Source organism: Hylaeus anthracinus, unplaced genomic scaffold (assembly GCF_026225885.1).
Source record: "Hylaeus anthracinus isolate JK02 unplaced genomic scaffold, UHH_iyHylAnth1.0_haploid 12001, whole genome shotgun sequence".
Taxonomy (NCBI): Eukaryota; Metazoa; Arthropoda; class Insecta; order Hymenoptera; family Colletidae; genus Hylaeus; species Hylaeus anthracinus.
The window spans coordinates 1,389,158-1,416,963 of record NW_026534348.1 but is presented as its reverse complement, the minus strand read 5'-3'; the positions used below and the strand labels follow the sequence as shown (position 1 = coordinate 1,416,963).

At 39.7% G+C, this 27,806-nt stretch overlaps 2 protein-coding genes and 1 non-coding gene across 8 annotated transcripts; 2 read left to right on the top strand and 1 right to left on the bottom strand.

The window, feature by feature from the left end:
* Positions 1 to 1,369: 1,369 nt before the first annotated feature.
* On the top strand, positions 1,370 to 10,020 carry LOC128890753 (facilitated trehalose transporter Tret1-like). The gene is made up of 5 exons (XM_054149560.1): positions 1,370 to 1,512; positions 5,596 to 5,819; positions 6,104 to 6,517; positions 7,290 to 7,855; positions 7,978 to 10,020. Exons 1-5 carry the CDS (start codon positions 1,475 to 1,477, stop codon positions 8,299 to 8,301), a joined length of 1,566 nt encoding a protein of 521 aa, XP_054005535.1. The 5' UTR covers positions 1,370 to 1,474; the 3' UTR covers positions 8,302 to 10,020.
* Positions 10,021 to 10,511: 491 nt separating this feature from the next.
* Positions 10,512 to 20,119, top strand: LOC128890756 (ras-related protein Rab-3). Of its 6 annotated transcripts, none has more exons than XM_054149568.1 (4): positions 10,512 to 10,698; positions 16,974 to 17,201; positions 17,562 to 17,852; positions 18,673 to 20,119. In XM_054149568.1, exons 2-4 carry the CDS (start codon positions 16,974 to 16,976, stop codon positions 18,823 to 18,825), a joined length of 672 nt encoding a protein of 223 aa, XP_054005543.1. In that variant the 5' UTR covers positions 10,512 to 10,698; the 3' UTR covers positions 18,826 to 20,119. The 6 variants fall into 6 exon arrangements, with proteins under 6 accessions (XP_054005543.1, XP_054005541.1, XP_054005544.1 ...); XM_054149566.1 differs by having other exon boundaries at positions 10,513 to 10,723; XM_054149569.1 differs by lacking the exon at positions 10,512 to 10,698 and adding an exon at positions 11,108 to 11,264.
* On the bottom strand, positions 16,356 to 16,437 carry Trnas-gcu (transfer RNA serine (anticodon GCU)). The gene has a single exon. It is a non-coding gene; the product is annotated as a tRNA-Ser (tRNA).
* Positions 20,120 to 27,806: the final 7,687 nt, after the last annotated feature.

The following is a 27,806-nucleotide window of genomic DNA, read 5'->3' as shown; positions in this document are numbered from 1 at the left end:
ACAATCCTTGAAAGATTCCCCTGAAAAATTGATCTATTATGCATCGATAATAGCAGTTCATATTTTCTTAAGCACCTCGCTATTTCGTATTCACAGTTTGATAGATAACAACTCGGGCATTATCATCAATTTGCAAATAGGATCGTAAGCGGTAGCACACTTATTCGTCAGGTACCGAAACACGACTGTCTATCACGCTAGGTGTAACAATCACGAAGTTGCGAGAGGGGGGCAATAATCGCATGTATCCGTTTACGAAACAACTCCGACAAATGTGCTCAGAGGTGGAGGAACTAGACGTACATCGGTACTCGCTTTCGTTGATCGTTCAGTGTCTCACAACAGTTCGGAGAAGGATCATTCCTCTCTCTTCCAGCTTTCTTCAATCGTCGAATCGAAGAAAACGGAAGAAGACACTTTATTACTTCGTGAGACACCCTCCAGAACAGAGGACAAACACACGTGACATTTTTATTCTCACACCGAAGATACCGTTGTTTTTTTTTTTTTTTTTTTTTTTTTTTTTTCATTTTTGGAGTAAAATTTCAAGGACCTTTGTGAGAAATAGAAGACCACAGAAAATTGGTGAAGCAAAGAAAGAGGGGAGATGAGACTTTGAGATTTGAACGTTTAGAACGGTGGAATGGAAAGCAAACTGGCGCAAAGGACTCATAAATGACCCGTTGTCTTGCTATCGCTTATTTTCCAATTGTTTGATATACCTTGCGGGATTATTTCATTGTTCGCTTATTTACGGTATTTCGAGAACATTCGAGGGAGAACAGAGAACAAAAAGGATAAGATCGAGCCTTGATATTGGTAGAAAGTAAAAAGAAGTTTGTATTCGGTGTCAATGAAGACGAGAACTGAATAGACTAGACCACTTCAATTGATAATCAACTCCTGAAGCATCTCAATCGATGAAGAAGAAACAATTGTGGACAATTAAGGTTTCGTTGTTGATCGATCAATGGCTAGTGTAATAGCATTTTGAAGAAGTTTGGATAATAAAGAGAAGGGTAAAAAGAAACATAACTGGAATGGCGCGAGCCAGGTGAAAGGATTCAAAGACATTCGATATCCTTGCTGGCCCGATTTCTGGTCTTCTTTTGGAGTTGTCAATGTAGCGAAGCAAGTTTACTATTTGGGAAGAAGCAGTGAGAAGTCGATAGCTTCTGAACGCTATCGAGAAAGTAACGAAGAAGGAAGAAATATTCCGAAGAATGGTGATTGCTTTGAAAAGAAATACGTTTCATCACTTTGTATTCGTGAATTGAAATTTAGGAGACATCCATTCAGTGAATGCTTCGAAAGAGGAAGCACTCATACTCGATAAGTATCGAATAAGGAAGAAGGTTGGTGGGTTAAGGGAAGAGTGGTTGGGAATAAACGAAGAGGAACACGACGAGCAAACGAAGAGTTTTAAAAAAGAATGGTGAAAAAAGTGTAGCCGACTGCATTACATCGAACCAAAATGGCGCAATATTCACCATCAAACGAAGACATGAACAGGTTTGTAATGCTTACTTTTATCAACGATTTTACATATCTACAAGTAATATAATTGTACATCGTTAAGTAACGAAGTTGATAAAGAAAGAATTATTATGGACATAGAAGAAGAATATTTGTTTTGTTTTCTTGACAATTCTATTTGAGAAACTACTTGTTGCTCTCTGCTTGGAATCTAACATTAAATATTAAACATTAAACATTAAATACAGTTATCGTACACGTAATGCCACTTTAGAAATTGTTTAGAGAGTGTCGGTTTTGATAAGCCTATGACAGCGATGTTTTGTCAAGGGAGGATGTTTTGTCTTTTTTTCTTTCGAGTTCTAACAGCGAAGATAATACACGCGTTAAAGGAAATAGTGGATTTGTTCTCTGTTTCGCAACAAAAAATTTTCCACTTGGGATTTTTCCTTTCGCGATAGGAATCAGCGATGTATATTTGCCGCTTTTAAATATTTTTAAATATTTCTATATTGTTACATTACATGTTGCCTAATGTCATATCGAAGGATTAACGTTCGATTGGCGTCTTTATAAGAAACGTAATACCTTCGTTTAATTTTTTTAAGGAGAAGAAAATGAAAGATTAAACTAGATTGTGTTTTAAAACAAACGTCAATCAAAGGATCAACATTTTTTACTCCTTAATTCGCTTCTTGATAAAATTACTTCAACAGAGGTATAGAAGCAACTCAAACAATACAATAGTATAATATAAAAAAATTCAAGAATCAATTGTATTGTTTCGCGGAAATTCTACATCCTCCAATCGCTGCACGCTGCACTGAACATGGTTTTTCCTTCGAAATGATTAACAACCTCCGTTTGCTTTTGTCAATTCGAAACGCTAACCAGTTTACTCTAAGAAATCTCAGGAAATTCTTGAAATAGCGCCCATTACTACGTTCTATTACTTTTATGCCTTCGCACATATTGACAGTGTCTTACATTATTTAATACATTCCACTTGATGTTAGCGTAGCATTTTATATTATCATTCCTCGAATTATAAAATTAAATAGTACTAGGATTCAAGTACTCAAAAAAATGGAAATTTCAAACGTTCGAGTGTTTAAGGGCATAGACATCAAAGTTTCAGTGTTACTAGATATCATTAAGAATTGTTATAAAAAGTATAGCAAAGAAGAGCGAAAACACAAAGTCAAGCACGTAAATTTTATTTTTTAGTATATTATTCATTTAATTATTTTTTCATAGGTTAAGCAATACCGCTATCAATATTGTGCTTTCTTCGAAATTTTCCTAACATTTGACACAACATGCGTATCAGTTGATCACGCTCGTTGACTCGGACTAGGATGATAAAAAAACACTTATTCGACAATTTAATTCGTTATTAATCGATTATCGCAAGATTTTTATCTTGCTTAGGGCCATACACAGGTTGTTTATCTACCGATACTATATATATTTTCGAACGTGATTCTATGAGCCAAAATATAATGAATGTTATGAAAGATTTATTTAATATATTTTTTTTAATTTTTATAAATAACGAATTGACGCTAGGAATTTAAGAGACTGCAGGAAGTAACCATTGTTTATGAAGATCGTTTTAATAGCTATTAAAACATTATTTATAGACCAGACGCAAAGGTAAACAAACAGCGGACTCAATCGAGCAGAACGACTTTCATCGCGGAAACGTGTCTGTCGCGTTCCATGGAAATGCAATACGCATTTCTTTTGGAGAATGTTAATCGTCATTGCATGTAGTCATAGACCTTGGTGGCTCTTGTCGCATATCCATTCATCGTAGTATCGTATGTCATTATTCAACGTTATGCGTTTCCATATTATTATACTTTTATACATATATCGGATATTTATCTATCGAAGGTAAATAATTTACATTAAACATGTTGGTATAGTTGCTTCATCCTACACGGTAGGTTTACAATTTGTCTGCAAATTATCAGTATGGCTATGATTTATGACATGGATTAAACATGTTCTACGCAGCTTCTGTGAATCCATCTAAAATCAGTTAATTCTTTCATCTCTTTATCGGGAATCTTCGCACTGTTATCAGTGAGAAAAGCTTTCGTATCACACGTGTACGGCGTGTAACAAAAGTAAATAAACGTGAATATTTCTAACCTTTGTGTTTGCATAGGTTCTTCTGAAATTTGAAATTTGAAATTTGCCATTCCAGCGATATCATTGCACGTCCTATATTTTTATTTTTTTCTATACGTAAACATATTTATACATCAATTCGATACATAGACACATTTTATTTTCATTGTATACATTTAAAAAATATTTATTTCCATTCAAGTGTTTTTTGCTAGAATCCAAATTGTCTATTTACTTTTGTCATACACCGTATGTCTACAGCGACTCGACACGAAATTGTGATTCTTGTGTTATCGTCATTAAGTAGTTGCGAAAAGACACTATTGATCAATAGAAGGGAATTAACGTAACTTGTAAATCCGATACTTATGGAAGTGATCTTCAAACGCAATCATACTTCCTCGTACTAATCATGCACTAATGCAACATTTTCCTTCCTATAAATGTTCGTATCCTTGGTTATACTTACTAATATTTGTAAATAAGATAACTATAATGTTGCATTAGCTTTTCTGTTAAGATTGAAAGTACAATTGGGTAGAAATTATAGATAATACGTAACTCTGAAGCATAATTATAGGGGATGCGAGATCTCTATGGTCGTATCCTACAACGTGCTTGGTGTTTAACAATTGCTCGAGGTTTCCGTGAACATTTATTTTTATTCCAATGACTTCATTTTTATGGTCACCGCAGGAAAGAATTGTTAAATTCTTAATGATACTGAGATTTTGAGTCATACTCTGTTGCGTATGCGGCAGTTATGCGTGATAAAAGATACCTCTTGTGTATAAAGTGAATGTATAAAGAGCAATTAAGTACATACTTGCAGGATTACTATAAAACCTATTTAACCCTGGAATATAATTGAGCCGTTCACTGCACAAATCGATTAACTCCACTTTTCGAAAAATCTTAAATTTAAGTGCCACGGCAATTGGTTCAGTCATAACTTCTTACATTTATATTAAACAATGCATTTCAGAGGCCATTTCAAATTTCTTCTTATATCAGAATTTTCTGAGTGTATGGTTTATAAGTACACATTCGGTATGAATACATGTCATTGTATTCAAATAAAATTTATATTTTCATTTCATTCATATCTCATGGAATATTTTTAGTTCTACAGTTTGCATTTTTATGTCTATTTGCCAAGTAACAGATAGTAACGGTTACTTATCGTTTATTCGTTATCTCTTTTATCTAGATAAGATTTTGATCTGTCTCTGATTTCGTGTAGGATATCGTTACTTTCTAGTGTCGTCTTACCTTTTGCCATCGATGGCATCACAACTAAAGCCCCTATCGACGTGGATTTAGGGATTTAGGAATTTGTACAAATTGCTTATCAGCGATCTGGGAGAAAACGTTAATTTCACCAGGTAGATCGGATCTAGTCGCGCAAACCGGTTCACGAAGATCGGCGTGCAGAATTACGCAAACTGCCGGGTGAGCGTGCACCAAGGCTTATGTAATCACAACAGTTCAGAGCTGTGGTCCTTTCACGTTGAAAGGAATTATGTCAATGACAGAATACACGGCACGCAACAGCTGGCCGTGTAAAAAGTGACTGATGGGCTCATCCTTGGCCACGTCTAATTCCATTTGCGCCGCAATTGAATCGGGTGAATTTGTTGCTCTGCGGCATTAACTTATCGCGATCAATTTTCGAACGATTATTCTAGCTGATAGGAATCGTCGATTCATCCCAATCAGACGCAAACAAAATTGTATTACAATAACACTGCCTTAGTGTTACAATTAACGTACGCTTCCGTGATATTCACACATATTCATTTTTAATGTAACTTCTTTGATTATTATGCTAGAGGAGAAAGCATACAACACTCCGAGACGTTAAAAGGAAAGTGTGCACGATCCAAAAATATTTTGAAAAAAGATGTTACTAACTCCAGTAACAGCACTGTCCATTCTAGCCAAATGGCCCAGTAACCAGTGTTCGTGCTTGCGTTACAGAAGCGAGGAGAAATCATCGCCAGTCGAATTGAACGGAAACGTCGAGATTTCTTATCCGATATCGAAATTTCGACAAGCGTTGCCGCAATTCTGCGCAGTCAGCGCGAAGAATCTCATAATGATCACTTTTGGATCTACCCTGGGATTTTCCACTATTTTGATACCGGAACTGAAGAGAGAGGATTCAGAGATACCGGTTACCAGGGAGGAATTGACGTGGATCAGTAAGTATCTGTTAAAGTAGAAGTGTCTGAGCTGAGCTATATATTGTCTATATGAAGATATTTTTGTGTAAATATTTAAAGAAATGATAAAATAACAGATCAGTTAATATCCAGTAAAATCCACTATTCATATTTTCTTATGTAAAATGAATAATTTTTTTACTTTTCTTCTCTTTGTCTTAATCTTTCGCAAGCCACGATAGGTAATCAACTTTCCATGCACGATCCTGTATAATTTCGTTTGACAGAAGATATTTTTGATATATATTTACCCGCGTTTGCAGGTAGCCTGAACCTGTTCCTGGTACCCATCGGTTGCTTCGTGAGCGGTCCGGTGTCGCAGTTCCTAGGAAGGAAACGTACCATGATGCTGATCACCGTCCCGTTCGTAATAGCGTGGATCATTTTCCACTACGCCACCAATGCCGGGATGCTGTTCATCGCGTTGGCCATAACAGGGTTAACCGGTGGACTCCTCGAGGCGCCCGTGATGACCTACGTGGCGGAGGTGACGCAGCCCCATCTTCGCGGTATGCTTTCCGCCACGTCGAGCATGTCCATCATTTTGGGAATCTTCACGCAGATGGTGGGCGGAAAGTTAACCAACTGGAGAACGGTCGCCTTGATTAACTTGACCTACCCTCTCGTCTGCTTCTTCGCCCTTTGCATGGTGCCAGAGAGCCCATATTGGTTGGCAGGTGAACTTTATTTTGGTGTTTCTTAAGAAATTCGTTGGGAGTTTAAAAAAATGTGATCCTTCTTGGAAACTGGGTAGAACTTTTTTCAAATTGAGAGGGTAACACTCTCTTTACACTTTCTTTTCAAGGTCAAAACATAGATGTCTATTTGTTGATATTCTTGTGGTGTAATCTCTATAATTTTTTAGAGATAATGTTTCATTTTTTGTGATAAGTGACATTTTTATATAGAAAGACCAATTCTTTGTTCTGACCCAGTTGTTCTAGCTGAACACATCGATAAAGCTTACGTAGCTGATTCAGCGTTACACGTGACGTTATTCAAATGAATAATCACGTCTATAACAGAACCTGTGATAAGCTTTACCGATAAGTTCAGTTAAAAACCTCGGAACGAAATAGTTCTACGAAAAAGACACATTCCTCTTGGTGTAAAGATTGTTACAATCACATCACAGAGCTGTTTGGAACCCAGAACCGTTATCAAGATTACTCCAACGTAACAATGTCTTAATTATTCCACTAAAGGACACATTCCTATAACAATTGTGTCACGACTTATTTAGAATCTTAGAAATCTTATCAAGATTCGTCGAACATTAAAATGTCTCAATTATCATTCTTGTGTAAACGCGAGGCACCTCGCGATTATAAGGCCGCCGCCGATAAGGCCCGCGCGCGTATTTTCTATTCCTCTGTATTTGAGATTCGTGAAATAGATACAACCTGTGTCATGCCCCGCCTAATTTCTCCAATTCGCTACGACTTTCAGCGAAAGGTCGATTGAAGGAAGCGGAGGACGCTTTGTCCTGGCTTCGAGGGTGGGTTGGTCCGGGTCAAGTGACGTCAGAGTTCCAAACCATTTGTCAGGAGATTCATAAGCCCGCAGACTCGCGACATAACGTTTGGAAGGACTTCCGCAACAAGACCTTCTACGCGCCTTTCATTCTGGTCACCTGGTCCTTTTTCATCGGATCGTTCGGTGGCAGCATCACTCTTCAAACCTTCGCTGTGGTCATCTTCGAACAACTGAACGCGCCCATCGAACAATACACTGCCGCGGTGATACTTGGCCTGGCCCAGCTGATCGGGACATTGATCTGTGTTTTCGCTATACATTTCACCGGCAAACGGAAGCTGAACTTCCTCTCAATCGCCGGCACTGCTCTCTGCTTCTGTTTTGCGGCCGTTTACGGCTATCTCAACGACAGTCGTATAGTGGACACACATAATTACACCTGGATTCCAACTACATTGATGATCGGATCTGCGTTCCTCTCTCACGTCGGGATTAGGCTGCTACCTTGGATCCTTGCGGGAGAAGTCTTCCCTGTCAAGGTAGATCTCTTCGTGTAAAAATTTCAAAATTTTCCTTCTCTTTTTAGCCGTACTACAACCAGAATCCCTTACACTATCTATAATATCTCTGAAACTAAAATGAAACTTTGAATTGCGACCAGGTACGAAGCAGTGCGACAGGAGCTGCAGGTTCCATCGGTTACATTTTCAACTCTATCGCGAACAAGGTCTTCCTGTATATGGTGGACGGGATGTCGTTGCCTGGCACGTTCTTTTTCTACGGGATGATAAACGTCGCCGGCGGCGTGCTGCTCTACTTCATACTGCCAGAAACAGAGGGTAGAACCTTAAAGGAGATCGAGGACCACTATGCCGGCGTGCAGAGCTTGAAGAACAAACCCAAAAAAGAGGACTTGCCCATGAAAGAGAAATGGGCAGCTACGAATCCAGCTGTGATTTATGATGACACGGAGAGCAAAATGTGAAACGTAGATAACTAGGTTAAAGATGGCTGTTAAATCCCTGGATGGATTCGAAGAGTTTCGGAAGGGATGCAAATCAACGATGTCGTTGGAAGTTTCTCGTTCGTCTTAACAGTGAAACGAAACTGTATCGATCTAACTTTATCAGCTTGTCGACTTACAAAGATACTTGGTAAGAGAAAAAAATATGTATTTTTGTATTCGTTTTTATGACGCTAGATGAGACAGAGTATGTTACTATGTTTCATGTGATCAGTAATAGTTGTTTTTATTGTAAATAAACGATTCCATGATGTATTTTTGATACTGATGCAAAGGGAAACGCGATCCATCCGATTGTGTTCCTACGATGTATTAGTCTTCCGTTATTTTCGAGATGTATTACATTGAGAATTATTAGCAATAATACTTTGTAATAAACAAACTGTTTCGCAGAAGTATTCAGCTAGATTTCGCTTAGAAATTGTATTAACCGCCAACATCTAAAATATTCCACGCGTAAATTACGCGCATTCTGTAATAATTTCGCACTGGCCTTAAATTTATCCTCCATCCCTAAAGCGATGAAATGAATACGCTTAATTTTTATCGTAACAGTGATTAATTTTTCAGAAATTTTACAAAGAAAGATCAAGTTTAACCGACAAAAAAAAAAACTATGATATTCGAAGTTGAACCGGAACAAATAATGTTTGTAATTTTTATTTTTACAGTTTACGATACAGTGCCATATATTTATACACTCACAATGTCATCTACAACCAATTACAGAGTATCACAGTTTAAATTCCGCCGGAGTGATGTACGCCTGGCTTACGAGCAGAATTTTTTGCTTCAACTTCGACCTTCCTCCGTCGTCGGCGTCGCGGCTGTTTTTGTTTCTCATTGTTCGCTGTAGTCTTGAAATATTGATCGACCACCTTCGGGAAATTTTCTTGGTGTAGAATGTTCAAGTAATTGACAATTCTATCGGGCAACCGCGGCACTTTCAGGTTTTGCGTCGCGAGCATTCTCCGTCTTCTCCGTCTTCTGATTTTCTTCGACGGGCCGTGAGCGCTTTCACATTTCCTTAAACTACAACAGGAAATTACGTTATAACAGTGCCATTATAATTATTCACACTTTTATTTATATTTGCTTCACTTGAAAAGGAAAAAAATCAAGCGAACGACTGATAATAAATAATCAAGTTAATGACCGAAACAGAATTCCTGTTCCCCGACAAATACTACGAGAGCTCAAACTAAAATGTTCTTATCGATAATTATTGGCGACAGAAATAGAATTTCCTTGATCGATAACGGTGTGTAGGAAACGAACAAATTTGTCTGTTCGTCTTTTTATCGCGTGTTTTTTTTTTAACATTTCAAGTTGAGCTACTCTGTGTCCAGTTCTTTTATTTATATAAACTATATTCCACCTGAGATTCGATTTTCCAATCCTGTGTCCAGATTGTGCTCGTTTCACAAATCGTTTTTGGCAATTACCTTCCAACTCTAGCACATGCTTCTCCCCCAAGTAAATGATATCGTGTCTATGAGGATTGCGATGGGACATATTTAAACGGTCAATTTAACGCGTGGATACACAATTATAATCAAATCAATGACAATTTCTTTCGAAATTTATACGCAATCATGTCAAGATGCGAACCGAGTAAATAATTATAAACAATTCTGGTTGTCATGGTTGTCTACATCTATCGAATATAGAACTATCCGAAAATACGTTTACTTCATCGAAATTTACCCCTTTTCCGTTATGAAGACCTCCACGATGAACCCACTGATATTCAAATTAGCTTCTGCAACCCGCGTTATACAAAAAATCTACCATACTGTTACACGGCATGAGAATAAACTCGCACTCGCGAGATAAAGTAACCCCCATAGACCTCTGTGTCTGGCCAACGGAAACTCGTCTTCGGCACACGTCCGATGACACGATTTCTTCCTTAACAATCGTCAATAGGTGTCACCGACGATCGGTACTTCAGCCTAACCAGAAGAGTCCATAAACACCATGGAGGGTATGGTAGCGAAGTGTGCACGTACTTCGGATCAACAAGTGTCCTCCGGCAGAGATGAGTTCCTCCTGGCTGTATATTGATGTCAACCGGGTTGCTCGTGGCGCAGGCGCGGCCTTCCTCGGGATTGGCTCGAGGACGGGCGGGGGTCCGCGAAATGGTCGATATTTTAGCTATAGGGGGTACAGTGGCGCGAGGCATTACCGAGGCCACTCCAGTCTCTTTAAAATCATCGCGAAACAACCCCCGTGCTGCGTGAGTTACATCGTGTCGAATCTCTGGACTCGCGTTTTCACCAGAGATTCATCGTCGAGCCAAGGTGGTGCAAGGGCCCCGTGTGCAGCGCGTGGTGCATTCACATTCAGCGACCAGCCGTAAGAGGATCATCCTTTTCAGGAGGTACTCATCGGAAACGACTCGTCGGATAAGAAGGACGGACTCGTCCGTGTGTTTCAGGGCCTTGTTCATAACAATTTCGAGCCTGAACAATTTCTGTCCGACCAGCCAGTTCGTCGATAGACTGCTTATTGATTACACTCTGTCTCTCTTTATCTATCTCTCCCTCCCTCCCTCCCTCTCTCTCTCTCTCTCTCTCTCTCTCTCTCTCTCTCTCTCTCTCTCTCTCTCTCTCTCTCACACTCTTTCTCGCGGTTCCCCTGTCGCGCTGGAAACTGTGGCTGCCGAGTCGACGTTTGCCAAGTGGTCGATCCGTACGAGATGTGTGCTATACGATCCGACAAGTGAAACGAAAGGTTGCGGATTCTCTTGGCAAGTTAGCGACATTATGCCTTCGTGACGTGGTTCTCTTTGTTCCGTGCTACCTTTTTCGTTGTCGTCTCTGTCCTTATCTTCTCGGCGGCCACCAGGATCCGAACCTTTGGTCTCGGCTCGGGGCGAACGTGTCAGCTGCTGACGGATTCAAACGGCAAAGGTTCGCGAGGTAAAGGGGACCAATGATCGCCGAAGCGGAGAAATCCGCTTGAAAACGGAACCCCTTTGACGACAAAGCCGCGATCGGAATTTATCGACGTAACGCCGAAATCGAGGATACCAGGATTATTGATTCGGACGCGTTTTTGGGATCCAGATCCGAGCGTCACGACGTACATATACGGAGGCTCCATCTTTCGTCTACGTCCGTTTCGCCAGCCGCTGAAATCGAAACTATGTAACGAGCGGCGTGGGTGGTCAGGGGCTGGGAATCGATCTTCCAAAAATATTTGCTCTGTTGCTACCCCTCTCCGACCGTCGACACCACTACCCCGTGGCCCAACGTAATCGACAAGTGACTCGAGGCTTCAGTTTTCTCAATAACATTTCTGCCGTTTTAGCTAATAGGCTGAGAATTGTTCGGGATTTGGCAGAGATTTCTGTGCTATTTATAGCGGTTGAGGTAGAAAGGATAGTATTGGGAAGTTTGAAAGCCTAGGAAGAAAGCATCTTCTTTTAGGGAAGCAGGATGTATTGGTCGGCTGAGTTACGTTTGGATTAGGTTTAAGCTTGAAAGGGAGTTTTGTAATATCGTTGAGGGCGAAGGAGAAAAGGTAGAGAGAGGTTTGAGGAGTTTAGGAGCCTAGAAGGAGTCTCCCCTTTTAGGGAAGCAGTTTAGATTTGGTCGAAAAGTTACAACTAGGTTCGTATGATTTCAGAAGTTATCGTTACATTTGTCAAAGGCGATGGTGCTTTATGGACACCACAAATGTTAATGTCTTTTCTTTTTAGTGACAGTTCTAGAGGTAACAGATCTTCCGTGACATCTCTAAAATTCCTGGAACAATGTACACAAGATCTCACGCGCTAGCCGAACTAGTTGAGATAGCTTTTACTTGAATGCCATTAATCATAAGATACTTACTTACAGAAGATAGATACTTACAGAACATCTTACAAGAGGAATCACGATAAAACGTGATATACGTTCTTTTTTTGACTACAGAAGAGGCTTCTAAAGTTTCAACCAGCTGCTCCACTCGTTCACTGTGCCCTTGTTAGATGCCAATAACGTTAGACGATCGATAGACAGATCGTTTATCTGGTGACTGAGAGTTTTGAAGATAGAGACTTGACCCACGGGGCCTTTTGCTTCGCGAATAAATCGCTTTCAACGTTTGGAAATACTGTCTGTCTAATGTATTTCATTGTCGCGTACGTTTGGAAGAATCGGATTTGTCGAGAGGTTCTTCGCTCGAGTACAAAGACCCGAGTAATGCAGTCAATGTAGAGTATCGATAATAGGGAAGAGGATAAGAAAGAAGTCCTTTCAAAGAACATTGTTCGCCGATCCTCGTACTCGTATTCGTAGATTATACTCCTCGACAACTTGTTCAAGATTTGCTAGAGAAATGTCTGTCTAGAAATTCTGATTTTTATCTTCGCAGTATATAACTGACAGTGTTGACGTTTTATTTAATTAGAGTTATACTATAAAACACGGAAACTCGCGTCTTCTATATCAGAAAATTTCATTCGACGCGTTATTGTGACACTAAGAATACACTTGTGTACAACGCGTGATCTTGGTTCCACGAATTGATATTCTTCCAATTTCAAAACTCAGAAACTCATGTCTTCTCCCTCGGAAAATTTCGTACAGCACGTAGATGCGCACAAAGATGCAATTGTATGCTTGGGTCTACAAACTGGGTCAGCTTTGGAGGCATTTCTTCAACGCGTAGAAGCTTCCAACGCTTGACTAAAATTTGCCCATTCTCGAAACTCGAGGACTCGCGTCTTCCGTATCAGAAAATTCCGTAGAACACGTTGTTGCGGCGGTAAGGATGCAATCGTGTGCAGCGCACACCGAAGTTAACATATGGACGGCGATATGATTATCGCGAACCTTGTCCCACTTTCTTCAGCTTGGGCGTGTGAAGCGCAGTGCGTAGGTGGGTGACACATTTCCCTGCAAAATCCTTACCCGGAATTTCGATATCGATGGCAGATTGTCGGACTTCCGGTACTCGAAGTTATTTGCCTAGTTATTTGTTTCTGGTTATTTTTGAACTCTCTATCAAAGCGAAACATACGAAATGTCCCACCTAACTATCGCATCTTAAATATCTCACGCATTTTTCGTTACAGCAAAAAATGTCAGAGAAAAACGTTATTTGGTTTGTTTGGAGGTTCGAAGGTCATTGGCGTTTCTTTAAACGGAAACGGGTATTTTCATTATCGTAATATTGGTGGTGATAAAAAGACAAATCCGAACATGTACAGTACGTTTACCTAGACGCTTTAGTACCATCAGATGGAAGAATAAGCAAATTTTTTATTATTTATTTTGCTATAGCTTTATTATTATAAAATGAAAAAGTAAAGAATTACGACAAATTTACTATAGCACTTAGTAGATTGGTGGTGACATCAGACGCATACCATGCATATGCATGAACCTATATGTCGTTTTCATCGCGCATGCGAGGAAACATCGAGGTGATGTGATAAATTCGTCCTAATTCTGATTTCTAAAAGCATAGTCTGGAACACCACTGACGTATAAGCAACACCCTGAGCGGCACATATCACACTGTAATCACACTCACGCTGCATAAGTACCGCGAACAATACACTGCATACAGGACACACATGGTGCACGCATACACGTCCACGTGACAGATAGCGTTATCGTCTACACGTTCCCGACAAAATTTTACCACGGAAAGAATAAATTTTCATTCTAAGATACTTCTGTGCTAGCATAAACATTACTTTCTTCGCTGGTAACACACAAATGTTGATCCATTGTAAGCTTCTTTGACCCTAACAGGTTGATTTATAATTTCGGTTATATAAAATACGTTTTTGCATATTTATTAAAAACCTATAATGATATAATTTATTTATTATAATATTCTTCATTCACTTCCTACTTTCTATTGAAGGTCCCTCGAGAGATCTGAAAAAGCGTCATAACATGTAAATCAAAAAAGGCCCAAAAACATTTTCCGACTTGTTTGCATACTATCCATATTCTTACATGTTTCAGACTTTTTAATCGGTATGCATTCTAATCGCTATATTTTCTGCAGTATGTGCCGTATACGTTAACAAATATGTCGAAGAAAAATTTATTCGTCGTTCACGAATACAACTCTTGATCGAATAACTTTTGCTCGTTGCTCGTTGTCCGTGGTAAAATTCGTATATCACGGTGGCCAGAAGTCGGTGACGCGGAAATGATAGAACTTGAAAATCTGAGGGAACACCGGAGTCACCGTCACAACTCGAGCATGAAATCGATAAGAACCTTCACTCAGTTTGAAAACTTTGCAGTGTCTGCGCCTCGGCGTCGTTTATTTATAGTCTTTTCTAACTGACATTTATTTTCAGGTGTAACTACACTTGGAATTGTTTTCCATTTAGTTCCCGACATTGTTGTCCGACGGTTGTTAAGATGATGACATTAAACAGTTGTCCCGCGCCTACGAGATGTCTTTGTGCATCTGCAATTGCTATTGTTCAGCGTTTTGCAAGTGTCGAACGAAAATTATTTCTCTCGGGGATTAAGAAGATGTCAATTTTTTGTTTCTTGAACCGTCCTATCTTGCAGCATAAGCGCATTTTTTTTGTTTCTTGAACTCGTACTTTGGCTGCCAAAAGATCATGAAAATTACCTCAAAAGTGTCGGAAAAGAACGAATCGATCTTCAAGAAATTTCGACAATGGCTCCCCTCGGTTACCATTTTTTTCGCCATGCCTGCGTGTGCGTGCACACACTCACAAAGAAACCGTCGCGATACTGTATAAACGACGCTGACAAGGAATAACCGAACGCAAACAGGAACGAAAGAAACCGCAGACGCGTCCGCGGTGTCAAGATCGACGAACACTGCCGTTGAATAGCGTGCATATTAAGCCGCAAGTGTTCGTCGAATGCTCGTCAGGTTTGGTTGAGAATATTCCCGAGCCCGTTAACATCGAGTGATAGATCGTAGGTGGTGTTTCGCGCTAGAATAAACGAATTATTTCTCGAAATGTCGGATAAGAAAGCGAAAAGCCAAGACGGGAACGCCGGCAGGCCACCGGTCAAGGACTCCGTCCTGGAACTGAGAACGAGGATGGCGCGAATGATGTCTATCGTCGAGATTACCTCGCGGGGGACACTTCCGGTAACGACACGTGTACACTTGTTCAGTTCCTACGGTCGTACACGCAGTTGTTTCATCGCGATCGCGAATAGCGCTGCTCGATCGGAGAACGTTTCACGGTGGCGGTCGGGAAGCCCGATTTCTTCCAAACAGAAAGTCGAAAGTAGGATATCGATAGGGATAGTGAAATCGGAAAGGTGGAGAGGGAGTGAGTAGGAGCCCGATGGTGGATAAGCGTAGTCTAATGGAGAGTAACAAAGCGACGAAGGGTAGAAGATTGGAGGTAGGTAGTCGTGGAAGAAGTTCGCGGATAATTGTGGTTGAGAAATTGGTGAATTGTAAAGAACTGACGGCTTGTGTAAGTGGGAAGAGTGCATCGAGTATCAAATAATTCTAGAGATAGTGTAATCTTGGTGATGGTAACAAATTATTTATGGTGATTTGATGGTGAAACAGGACAGAGTTTGTGATTAATTAGGTAGATTGGAAACAATTTGTGCAACTTCATATTTTTATACATATGGATAAAGGAATTAAATTACCTGGTCTTCTAAACAGTGTATCTGTGAATCTGTGGGTACACTTGTACATTTTTCCATATTTCCAGCTGTCATAAATGTACAAGCTTCCGCGATGTAATTACGAATAATTAGGCACAGTATGCTTAACTGACGACGATAGTTCGAGTAGTGGAAATTGAGAAAATGATAAGGATATAGCGTGACCTCATAAATACAGGAACCTTGAAATATTGAATTTGCACTTGAAACTTAATTGCGTGTTGCATCATTCACACATTTAGAACTGCTCTATTCTCTGAAATTTCTTTATTATTCTGTTCTTCATTTGCGTATATCGGTACATTGTTTTCATTATTTAAATTTGCAAATATGTGTATGCCACGGCTGTGAGCATTTTTACAAGACAACATAAAAAACGATGTTCGACGAGGATGGGATTCGAACCCACGCGTGCAGAGCACATTGGATTAGCAGTCCAACGCCTTAACCACTCGGCCACCTCGTCTGATTATTGTAGGCACGAAGTAATTAATTATAAAAGAAAACACAACTTGTGCCAGTCTTAGGAATTTGCCGGTGAGTGATTACAGGCAGGGTGATTAATCGTGGTTGAAAACGTGATAAGCTTTACAGGTTCGAGAAACCTACTATATTTGGTTAAAGAGTGGTAAATACATCGAGTGGTTGAAAATAACGAAATCGTGGAATAATTAAACCTTATGGATGGCAGGAAACAATTAATTGCGACCTCATCGAGGTTAAGGAATTAATCAGGAAGTTAATTAAGAAGGTGTCTTAATTGCGGTTAAGGAATTGGTAATTGACATATGATCTGGGGGTTGGTAATTTGGAGAGCCAGTGTCGATGAATAATTTTGGTCGATTTGGTTTAAGAGAATACCTTTTTTTTTAATGCCATTATAGTGTCGTGCCTTCCTAAGACGCAAACAGAGTTTAGCTGCCCGCGTCGCTGATTTTTATGAAACAAACGCTTCCAAAGGATTTTTCGTATCAGGACACTCGAACCACGATTTCGTTGCAGATGGCGGGCTCGAAAGCTGGCGAGGATCCAAAGAAGGATGCCGCGGATCAGAACTTCGACTACATGTTCAAGCTGCTGATTATCGGCAACTCGTCCGTTGGAAAAACGTCCTTCCTCTTCCGCTACGCGGACGATTCGTTTAGCTCGGCCTTCGTATCGACCGTGGGAATCGACTTTAAAGTGAAAACGGTCTTCAGAAACGACAAAAGGGTGAAGCTACAGATCTGGGTCAGTACACATCCATACTATTCCTCGCGAGACATCGACTATCTTCGTGGTTTGTTAATTTTTTACACAGAACAATTGTCTCGCGTCGAGCTTTCTACGTATCGTACTTGAAATGTCTCATACAGAGTAAACCATTCGAACGGGGACACCGAAATATAGCGAACTGAAATATAAATTTTGTTTCTTCGAGTATTATAATGTATCAAAAACTGAAAGGTACATGTTATTTCTTATAAAATTCGTCGTTGAGCTCTCAGTTATGATTCTGAAAGTTTTTATTAAATATAAAAGCATTAAAAATTGTCCCGACTTTGTCGAATTTACGACAACAGTTTGACGTTTTCTATCAATTATTTGCAGGACACGGCGGGCCAGGAAAGATATAGAACAATAACGACAGCCTACTACAGGGGCGCGATGGGCTTCATTTTAATGTACGACATCACAAACGAGGAGTCGTTCAATTCAGTACAAGACTGGATAGCACAGATTACGACTTATTCGTCCGAGAACGCTCAAGTAATCTTGGTTGGCAACAAGTGCGACATGGAGGACGAAAGGGTGATCAGCGCCGAGAGAGGCAAGCAACTGGCGGATCAATTGGGTGTGCAATTCTTCGAGTCGTCTGCCAAAGAAAACTTTAACATTAAGGTAAACACAATGTCCAATTGCAACTTGATCGAACCTGAGTTTGTTTGTTGAATCGGATATGCTTAAAATACAATGTGCATAGACATGAAAGGGAAATCAAGACACGATTAGAGTTCAAGAGAATTGTAAAACTCTACGCATTTTACGAGTTACTTCATTTTTTCCCCGTTCCTCGCAGCCAATTTCTTCAATTGTTTACCGAATCCATTATCCTCGCAGTCCAGGGATCGCGTGTTACCATTATTAGTGAACGATGGTGGAAAGGTTATCGTGTCACGTTTCAACGCTTATGCCTATCCGTCAGGTGTGTGTACTGTACCATTACCTTCGATCAGGCGTCCTCGATTACCGCTCGTTTGTGCCCATTAATCACTCTTGCACAACGCGTCGAACTTATTGGCATTGACACATCGAACTCCAACAGATCGATTGTTTTACTCGTAATCGGTGGAAGTATCGACAGTGCTGACTAAAATTCGTTTAATTTGATCATCTCGGTTCACGAACGACGGCGACGTTCCTTACATGTAAGTTTACGTAATGATTAGCTAGTTCAGCATACAGAACAGATACAAAGGAATCAGACTCTTTGTCACTCATTGTCAGTTTCGATCAATTCGGATGCAAGGATGATTTCGTTATTCTCCTTTCGTGTATCTTCTCCGTTGTTATCATTATTGAGAATTAAAACCATCGAGATGAAATGGGAAGGAACTTCTTGGTATTAGGCAAATGCTACCCTCCTCGTCTACTAAGTCCCTGCAAAGACAAGAATAGAAAAGGAATTTGTTAATAACTCGGCATACTTTTGTCCCAACAGACGGTGTTCGAGACACTCGTGGACATTGTATGCGACAAGATGAGCGAGTCCCTGGATAACAATCAAACCCTGAACGCCGGTGGGGATCAAGCGAAGGGTCAGCGACTCACCGATCAGCCGACCAGCGCAGCGACTACAAACTGCAATTGCTAAGAACGTGGAACCCCACCTACGCTCTGTATCAGGAGGACAAGGAAGAAGAAAGGATACCGAAGAAGAAGAAATATTAGAAAAGAAATGCGTGTATGCCTGTACATGTGTGCGTGAACGCATGTCTACCTGGATTGTGTATGCGTGTACGTGTGTATGTGTGCATGCGTACGTGCGTGCGTGCGTGCGTGCGTGCGTGGCCTGCGCGCGCGTGCGTGTATGTGTGCGCTCGTGTGTACCTGTGTGTGTCGGAAAGAGAGGGCGAAGGAGAGGAGAAGACAGAAGAAGGAAGGTCGAATGATAAAGCTGGCTCTAGTTCAACCCCTGTTCGTCATTCCTTTACCCTTGTTCCTGACCGTTCTTCTTTCCGCTCTTTTTCTTTCCTCCTTTCTCGATCGATATATTTATATATGTGCACATAAATACGTATATATACATAGGGTGAGCCGTGAAATTCAATCAAGCTAATTGTTCTCGCCTTAACTAACCGACCTGCGTTATTTGGTGTCTACGGACCAGTCGAGTCTGGAAACTGGCTCGAGCGCGTTCTCACGGTGTTAGATGACGGTAGAGGATGATACGTTCAAGCCACACAGGATATCGTGGATAATTTCGTTTTCAGCCTTTTGGAAAACGAGCTACGAGCCGCAAGTTCCCCACGTCCAAGTGCTCGTGGAAACGAACGATAAGCATGGCGATATTTAAAACGAAACGTTTATATCCAGTCTCACCATTTTTAAGTTGTAGAGGTTCGGGCTCGTTAGAAGAAGAGCTCGAGGGTTCTTCGGACACTAATTGCTCGCAACAGGGCAATCCCTCTTTGTTACGATTTTTTGATCGAAATATAACACACAATCTGCATGAATGATTCGACTACGAATTAACTTTTAAGTGCTTTCGATGATTCTCTAGTACTCGTTACCTGTGAATAATTTATTGTTAAACGGTATACTTAGATAATTTCACCGTTCTTTGTAATATATCTAGCTCATTCATCGTTCAAGTCATATCATGATGTTAGAGAGTTGAGTTACGAGTGAGTTTTCGTTGGGAATGCTGAAAATCGGTTCACTCTCCGCCTAAACTTAGAATACTAATGATGTGTTCTACGATCGGATTCCATCGTTCCCTGTACGAAATCATCCAATAGTCGATCCATCGACGGCGAGAACAATCAGGATGGCTACAATTGGGCCACTCACCCTGTATACATGTATAAATATGTATGACGGTTGTAGCCTGATTACGCGGAGGTGAGCCACCGAGCTGATCCGAGACCGATTGCGAGCAGACGTTGTTCTTCTTTTCGGGTTCGACGGAGATATTCGAGAAACGGAAGAAATCGACAAAGGCTTGAACAGTAATAGACAAAAGAAATAGAAATTGAAACGCGCATCTCCGTGACGAGAGTTTCGATATGGCGCCATTATTCTGGATCGAAATCAGGGGATGCGTTCCCGCTACGGCGGCGCCGAATCTCGCCTTTCGCCACTATTAGAGTATAGTTTCCTCGACGGTTCTATTCAACCTCTCGAATCCATTTGTTAAATGTGTCGACAAACCCAAAGACAGATAATAGTGAAAAAAAAAAGATAATCAATCGAGGAAAACGATTTTTCATAAACGGAACGAAGAGAGAGCCTATATGTTTAGTAACTGTGAGACTGAGAATAAGATACTTCGACGTTTCGCCAGCATTGATGTCAGGTTCTTCGGGGCTCGAATGACACATTGATATAATTGATTAGCCCCGAAAATAATATATTTATGAATATATTTGACGGTTAGTTTTCAGTATTTTCATTTCTTAATGTTACGATGAAATATCATTATATGTATTCATAAATACATATATTATATTTCAATGTTGAGAAGACATCCGAGTATCTTATCCAAAAGAGCACGGCTTGCACCCGGAAGCCTTAGCTAGCATCGACCACGAAGAACCGGAGTGGTGAAAGCCTGAAATATTTTATCGTTAAGTAGTTAAGCGAGCGACGATTTATTTGTTACCGTACCAAACGAAACGAGAATCGATAGTTTTCCCTGAGAATTTGTTTCCGGTGGCGAAAGGATCAAAGGATAGCAACGATGTTCCTGGAGGATTGTTCGAACAAACGGCTGTGTTCTTTCGAAATAATTCCAAGGACGAACTGATCGCAGCATCGTTTTCTCGAGGTTCGTTTTGCCTTTCGTCTGTTCCCGGATTTTTCTTTCTCTGTAATCGGTCTCAGAAGAACACAGCCACCTCGATAACGATCGTCGTTGACGATCTCAAGCGCACCTCGACCCATAGCGGTGAATTATTGATTATTCGACGATCCACGGTAAGGGAAATCGTTTAGAACGATTTGGTCGAGGAACGTGTCGAGCCGCGTGCACGCTTGGAAAAATTTAACGATGCAAATCGAAGCACGCGATGCCACGAATCAAATGAAATTTCACGAGTTCACGTTTTTCTCAAGTGTGGACGCTGCATTAGTGGGCCGTGGACCTGTTCAAGCGTGCAATTCATGTGACAAATAAATGTTATGCGTTCAATTGCAATTCTGGTAACAAAGAAAGAAATATATATCTGTGTTGTATTTAATGAAATTTCGTATAGGTTGGAAACGCTTATAATTTACTTTATTTTTTTATTTTAACCTGATCACGAGTCGTAGTCTGACGGAGACGGGCTGAATTCTTGTTTAGCCATCTCGAATAACAAACGTGGGATTAGCAACTTTTTATTGGTTGCAGATTGGATAAAACATGGAATTTAAACTGTTCGATGACATTGAATTTCACTTTGAATGAACGGAAACAAATATAAGTGATTATTCAGTTGAATAAACATGAGTAAATTTACTATAGCTATAGAATAAAATTTTGCCCGTCTCTGAAATTCGATCGAGACTTCGGGGACAAGGAAGATTCATTTCAGGTATTTTAGGACAGTCTTCCGAAGTCGTTTCAGAATTTCAAGCCGATTGTACAAATTCTAGAAACTGTTCAAAACTTTCGAGCTGCGAAATGTTGAAGGAACTTAGTCTAACCCCTTTTTACGAGCCGTACAAACTCTCCATCATCGACGAATCTTTGCGTCAGTGACTTCGACACCACTGGAGGGAAGAATGTCGGTCGCTTGGATCAGTTCGAACGCTGTGAAAGTTGACGTTTTCAACTGGAGACCACCCTCTTGTCAGGGGGTGAGTTCACCGTTTTCATCGGCCTCGACGAAAGTGGAGAAGTTTTCGTTAGACATTCAGTAAATCTAATTTCATTTCTAAGACGTATTCTCGTTCGAACCTGGAATCTCGACGACGCACAATGGTCTGAGTCTTAAAAGCTGGCTAAAACTTCAAGTAAAACTTAGCGAAATTTGAGTGAAAAAGTAATTTAGATATAATGGAAAGGTAATGGAAAATATTTTCTTTACGTTTACTAAATTTTAGACACAAATAAGTGGGGAGAAATAATGCAGAATATATCAGTAGAAGGATTAAGAAGAAAATTACTTAAAGAGCTTATCGAGTTAGAGTGGGAAACTGGGAAAATATTGAGAATATCACGAGAAAGAACGGTTGTGGCTTGAAGAAAAAATTTGGTGATACGCCAAATAAATACGAGCAGTTAATTTAACGATAAATTATTTAGAAAATTTGGTCGATATATTTAAAAAAGAAACGATAACGAACTTTAACGGTAAATGTAATGAATATATGCATAATTGAAAATGTTGGTGAAGTGCTCGGAAAAGTGTATCGAAATAAAAATTATGTTAGGTGTGATACTTTGGAAAAATTTCTGGAGAATGTACTGAAGTTAGTTAAGATTTATGTGAAAAATCCTGTTTAATTGATCTGATATCATCAAGATTATCGTCTACAATTTTTATTTCGATTAAAAATGCATTGTTTTCTAACTTCAATGCTCGCACGACAATACTTAAACTGTGGCTGATCAATCGTTGTTAAAAAAGTACGGAATTTCAGTAAGTGGAACAAGAGAGCCATTTTAGATTGGTGAAATTCAGCGGAAAAGTGCTGAGAATTGTTCCTGTTTCGCTTTCGAACGTTTTATTGACTGCAGAACATTTCAGGCCAGTCCTTGAAGAGAAACATTGCAGAGAAATTAACTTGTAATTATTATTGCACATCTTACGATCGTTTACTATGATACTGTCATTCGTTGACTATACTTCTTTACAAAAAATTCGCAATTATCACGACGATAACTTTTGTAAAATTAATTCGACCCTGAAGTAGATGTTCGATTCTTCTTACTCTAAATATTGATTACATTTCATTTATTTTTTTATAATGTATTGCAATCGCAAAGTGGTAAAAAGAAATATTTTCAACTCAACTATTAGTAGCAACGACACATTTGGTGTTTTTCAGTCACGGTGATGTCTAATTAATTAACAAAGTGTCTGTATACGCGAGGATGTATACCGTGTAACTCAATTTTCAAATAATGAATACCAAAGAAATTGATACTGAACGAGAGAGAGAGAGAGAGAGAGAGAGAGAGAGAGAGAGAGAGAGAGAGAGAGAGAGAGAGAGAGAGATTTCCTAGAAATAACTTTCTTTATGGTGTACTACTTTTCTCGAACGATAGATGGAAACTGAAATAATGTAAAGAGACGTTCGGTATCAAAAGAGCATCGATCTTTGGCGTCAATTATCACGAAAAGCATAGTGTCTATCCGATTGCTTCAGTCGTCGCTTGGCGTTATGAACCTACTAGGTAACCTGCCCCTCTGTACATACAGTAATATATATATATATATATACATATATATATTGAAACTTATATATATATATATACTGAATCTGTAATGAAGTGCACTGTAAGCGTTACTTATTCGTGTGAACACGGGCACGACTCCGAAGAAGATATACGATGTCGTTGTGTAATCGAAACAAACAAAAAATACCAAAAAAAAAAAAAAGTAATCATGTCTATCGAAGGAAATTGTACGATTGTATCGATCTAATCGGTGATAAATAAAATATGTGCTGTTGACACGGAAGTGTAACTGTGAACAGAATCACGAGCCTCTACGTTGATTTATTCCCGTCGCGATTCGAAACGAATGGCGGCGGACGTTTTCAATTTCAGCCTGGCTGTCTTATCCTTGGTTAGGTAAGCAACGATCTTTCCATCACTGGTCCCCAACCGTTCCCAATTATATTCGTTTGGGGTATCATCTGAATTAAAAACGAAATTTGCATTTTCTTGCTTGAATATACAAATCATTGCGGCAGATGGTTTAAAGATAAATCAAAAAGCAAAATGAGAGAAACGTGCAATTTTTTCTGGAACATCTTAATCGTAATCTGAAACGAGTAAATTTAACGAGATACGATGATAAGGTTGATTGAGAAAATTATATTTCTATTTTAATTTCCAGTTTAGAGCCAGAGGAGCAAGTATCTGGTGACCTAAGGGTAGGGCTGTATACATGGTATTCCCTCTGACTTTTTGATGATCTAGAACGACGTTTCGCGATGAATATTTTACACACACATTAACTAATTTTGTATCTACTACCGAAACTTTATTTATTTTTACCGACGTATGTATATTCCACCAGTTGACTTTATCTAACTAGATTTTCTCATAGACGGAACCAAACCAGAAAAATGCTGTAATTCACTTATTAAAAAGACGAAAGAAACTTCTTAGACAACCCAATAATAGAATTATAAAAAGTTATTCAAAAGTTATTCAAAAGAGAATGAAACATTGAAAGCAGCAAATTGGCCACCTGAAAGTACCAATTTAAATATTAAATGCACATGATCTGCAGTTTAATGACAACGTATGCGAGCTATCTTTTCGTCCAGGATTGTAGAGCCTCCGATCTAGACGTAGGTGGAAGCAGTGTTCGCTGGCGTGATAGCTTCTAGCTACCGGTGGCGAAACGGTGCAGGAATTTTAAGTGGCATCCATCTAGCGATCAGACTTCGTTAACCGTGCCTTTATGAGGGGATGATTAGTTTTTGAATTCTCGTTTCAACGTCGGTGGTAGCTAACAAACTTGTTAGAAATCACGGAACGAGACGAGATCAAAGCTGCAGGTCAACGGAGAGGGGAGAACGGAAACTGGGTTAGACGAACTATTAAAAGACGCCCGACATTTGTGCCCGTTTAATATTTTTATTCGAGCAGGCTCGCCAGTCATTTTTCCTTCGAACGAGCCGTTCTAGGTTAGAGGTTACCTCTCTCAAATTGTGATTAATTCAAACGATTCCAACCAAGATCTAACGAGGTAAAACCCCGACGGCGAAATTATTCTATCCTTAAGACATTCCAGAATCTATTGCGCGGTTTCGAAACTTTAATTTATCGACACGTTATGTCACTGACGGCGCATAACTCTATTAGTGAAATATAAGTCTCGCTTAACCTAATTTCCTTCTACATTTGCGTGCCTCCTCTCGACACTTCCCTAGACTTGTTTATTATCGACTTTATTACGCCTTCTTCTCGTTTCTGGTTAGGGAAATGCTGTATTTAAATACCGTGGACTGTGAAGTTCAAAGTCCAAGATTAAATGACGATAGCTTTAATATTATTTAACAGAGATTTCTATTAAAATTGTTAATAGATAATCGTTATTTCTCCTTGTACTCTTTAATCTTATACAATTTTTATTTTTATTTTTAATATAAAAGATAAGGTAACATATCGATACTGTAATAAATTTATTAAGGATCAAACTCTTGAATTTCACAGGCGAAAACTTGATAAAAGAGACATTTAGCCAAAAAAATGATAAAATTTATTTTAACGTGATCTTTAATTTTTAACGGCTTTAAAACGAAGTACAGACTTTACACTTGGTGTAAATTGTATTTTTCTTTTCAATATAAGCTGTCAAACGACCCGTCGCGAGTTTAATTTGTTTTGGAAAACCTTTTGGCTCCTTTGGATGGCAGCATTCCAGGAACGCCCCTAGTCTTTTGCTTCCTTCATGTTCACCTAATCTGTTCCGTTTCGTCCCGTCGCGCTGTTTTTATCTCTGCAGGCACCCTAATTGAACTGTCTTATTTCGCCTCTGTCAGACGGTGAAAAACAGAATTTCACGTCTCGGTGGTCCCCGAAATCAAACGATTAATACACGTTCACTGTCCGATCGACGGAATTAATGGAAATGACAAGTATCAAATAAAACATGAAACAACTATTATTTATTATTCGTTGAATAAAGGTGAAACTTATTCAAACCTTTTAAATAATGGATGAAGTTGAAGTATTTAATCTTTTGCTCCATAAGGCCACATTTTCAATAAAAAAATGCTTCGAAAGTATGTGTATGTAAATGAAAAACTGAGATGACACATTTAATCGTAATAATATTGTTGCTGCTTATTGAATGTACAAACATAATCGCATCGAACTATGTAGAATAATTTAAAACTTGGAATTAACTGGAAATCTAGAGGTGCAAGGAAGTGTTAACACATAACGAAGGTATTAATTTATAAGATCGGTTCTCGCGGGGCCTCTAAAAGTCTTCTTAAACCTTGTTATAGCTGTTTTTCACTTTAACGTTTAACGGAGCTCTAATTTAACTCGAGCATCTCCCGAAATCTCAATGCGGTTCACAAAAGCATTAAAATTGCAGTTCACTGAAATTGAATCTACGCTGAGAAAACTCGGTCAACACAGAATGTATCTAAATAGAGGATTTTAAGATGTTACCGTGGTCCTGACGCACGCGTCAATAGTACTTTCTGTCGGGAACTCCCGTTTTTCCTGAAATATTCTTCCAGGCACAGCTAGAACATCCTCGATGTCGATAAATGTCAGACGTAAAGGAGCCTAATAAATATCGACACAAATCACGTTCTTCTTTTCCTGTACCGCGATTCCTCTTCCGCTCCCTCTCTGTTCTTATTTTAAATCTCATGCCGAATCACCATTTTGGGTTTCTGACAATATCGTCTTCTGTTTATGCCAAAAAGGGACCGGATCGATTCGATTGCATTTTTAGGTTGTGCAACGATTCTGGTACAAAATGGGCAAAAACGTGTCCAAATTGAGCGAACCTTCAAAAACCATATATGATTGATACAACAACAAATGACGATTCTTTAATAGGGATTCATGAGCATTGTTTTCCATTCAATTTAAGAATGAGGAAATTTGGTCGGAATTTCAAAAGACACAAAAATCCGTCTGCGGAGGTGGTACAAATACCTTTGCTCCCGTTTCATTTTATCGCGACCCCTTCGCCGGGAGCTGAATTCTTTGGGACGCATGGGAGAACGACGAGAGGGGAAGTGCAAAGAAAGGGCGGAGAATCGAGGGTGGTAATCGAGAGACCCGCGCGGCCTACGTCAGGTTTCTACGAAGGTTCACCGAAACTTTGCGCCACTCTTCGTCGGGTCGAGTAGGGTGTGCAAGAAAATGTATCACGAAGTTGGCTTTGGGCGCGGAAGAAAACTGCACCGCAACGTAGAACAACCCCAATCTTTCTCGCGAAGGGTTGTTCTACTGCTTTTGTTCCTTCGTCCCTCGATGTATTCTTTCAACGACGAAGTTCATTCATATTCAAGGCAGCGCGAGCTCGTCGTAAAATTTCGATTTCCTTTGAAGTCACGGCTGATGTAATTTTACGCGTGTACACAGTGACTCGCGAAATTTGTCGGATATTTGTTTGTTTAATCACTATGTGATTGTAAAATAAGTAAAAATTTCACAAAATGGCTCAAGTACGTTCCGAAGAAAATTATGTTACACTTTTAACGAATTCTCCTTCGCCCCCTAAATATGACAACAGACCAAAGTAGAAGAAGTACCTACACGTGAAATATGCTTCAGTATTCTCTACAAGCTCTGCAAAATTTCGAAACAATCGGAGCCAGACACAAAAGAGTATCCCCTTGTCGGAGTAGGAGATCGTGGCGCGAATTTTCCCGTACACTCATGCGCAATCGGCCGCTATCTTTGATGGTTGGCGAGCGTTTCTGTAGTCTGCTTTTCGC

Coding starts and splice junctions, on each gene's coding strand:
- LOC128890753 (XM_054149560.1), top strand. CDS start 1,475: ATGGCGCAATATTCACCATCAAACGAAGACATGAACAG. Junction 5,820..6,103: donor GGAGGAATTGACGTGGATCA/GTAAGTATCTGT, acceptor CCGCGTTTGCAG/GTAGCCTGAACCTGTTCCTG. Junction 7,856..7,977: donor GAGAAGTCTTCCCTGTCAAG/GTAGATCTCTTC, acceptor AATTGCGACCAG/GTACGAAGCAGTGCGACAGG.
- LOC128890756 (XM_054149563.1), top strand. CDS start 15,298: ATGTCGGATAAGAAAGCGAAAAGCCAAGACGGGAACGCCGGCAGGCCA. Junction 15,433..16,973: donor CCTCGCGGGGGACACTTCCG/GTAACGACACGT, acceptor ATTTCGTTGCAG/ATGGCGGGCTCGAAAGCTGG. Junction 17,853..18,672: donor AAGAAAACTTTAACATTAAG/GTAAACACAATG, acceptor TTGTCCCAACAG/ACGGTGTTCGAGACACTCGT.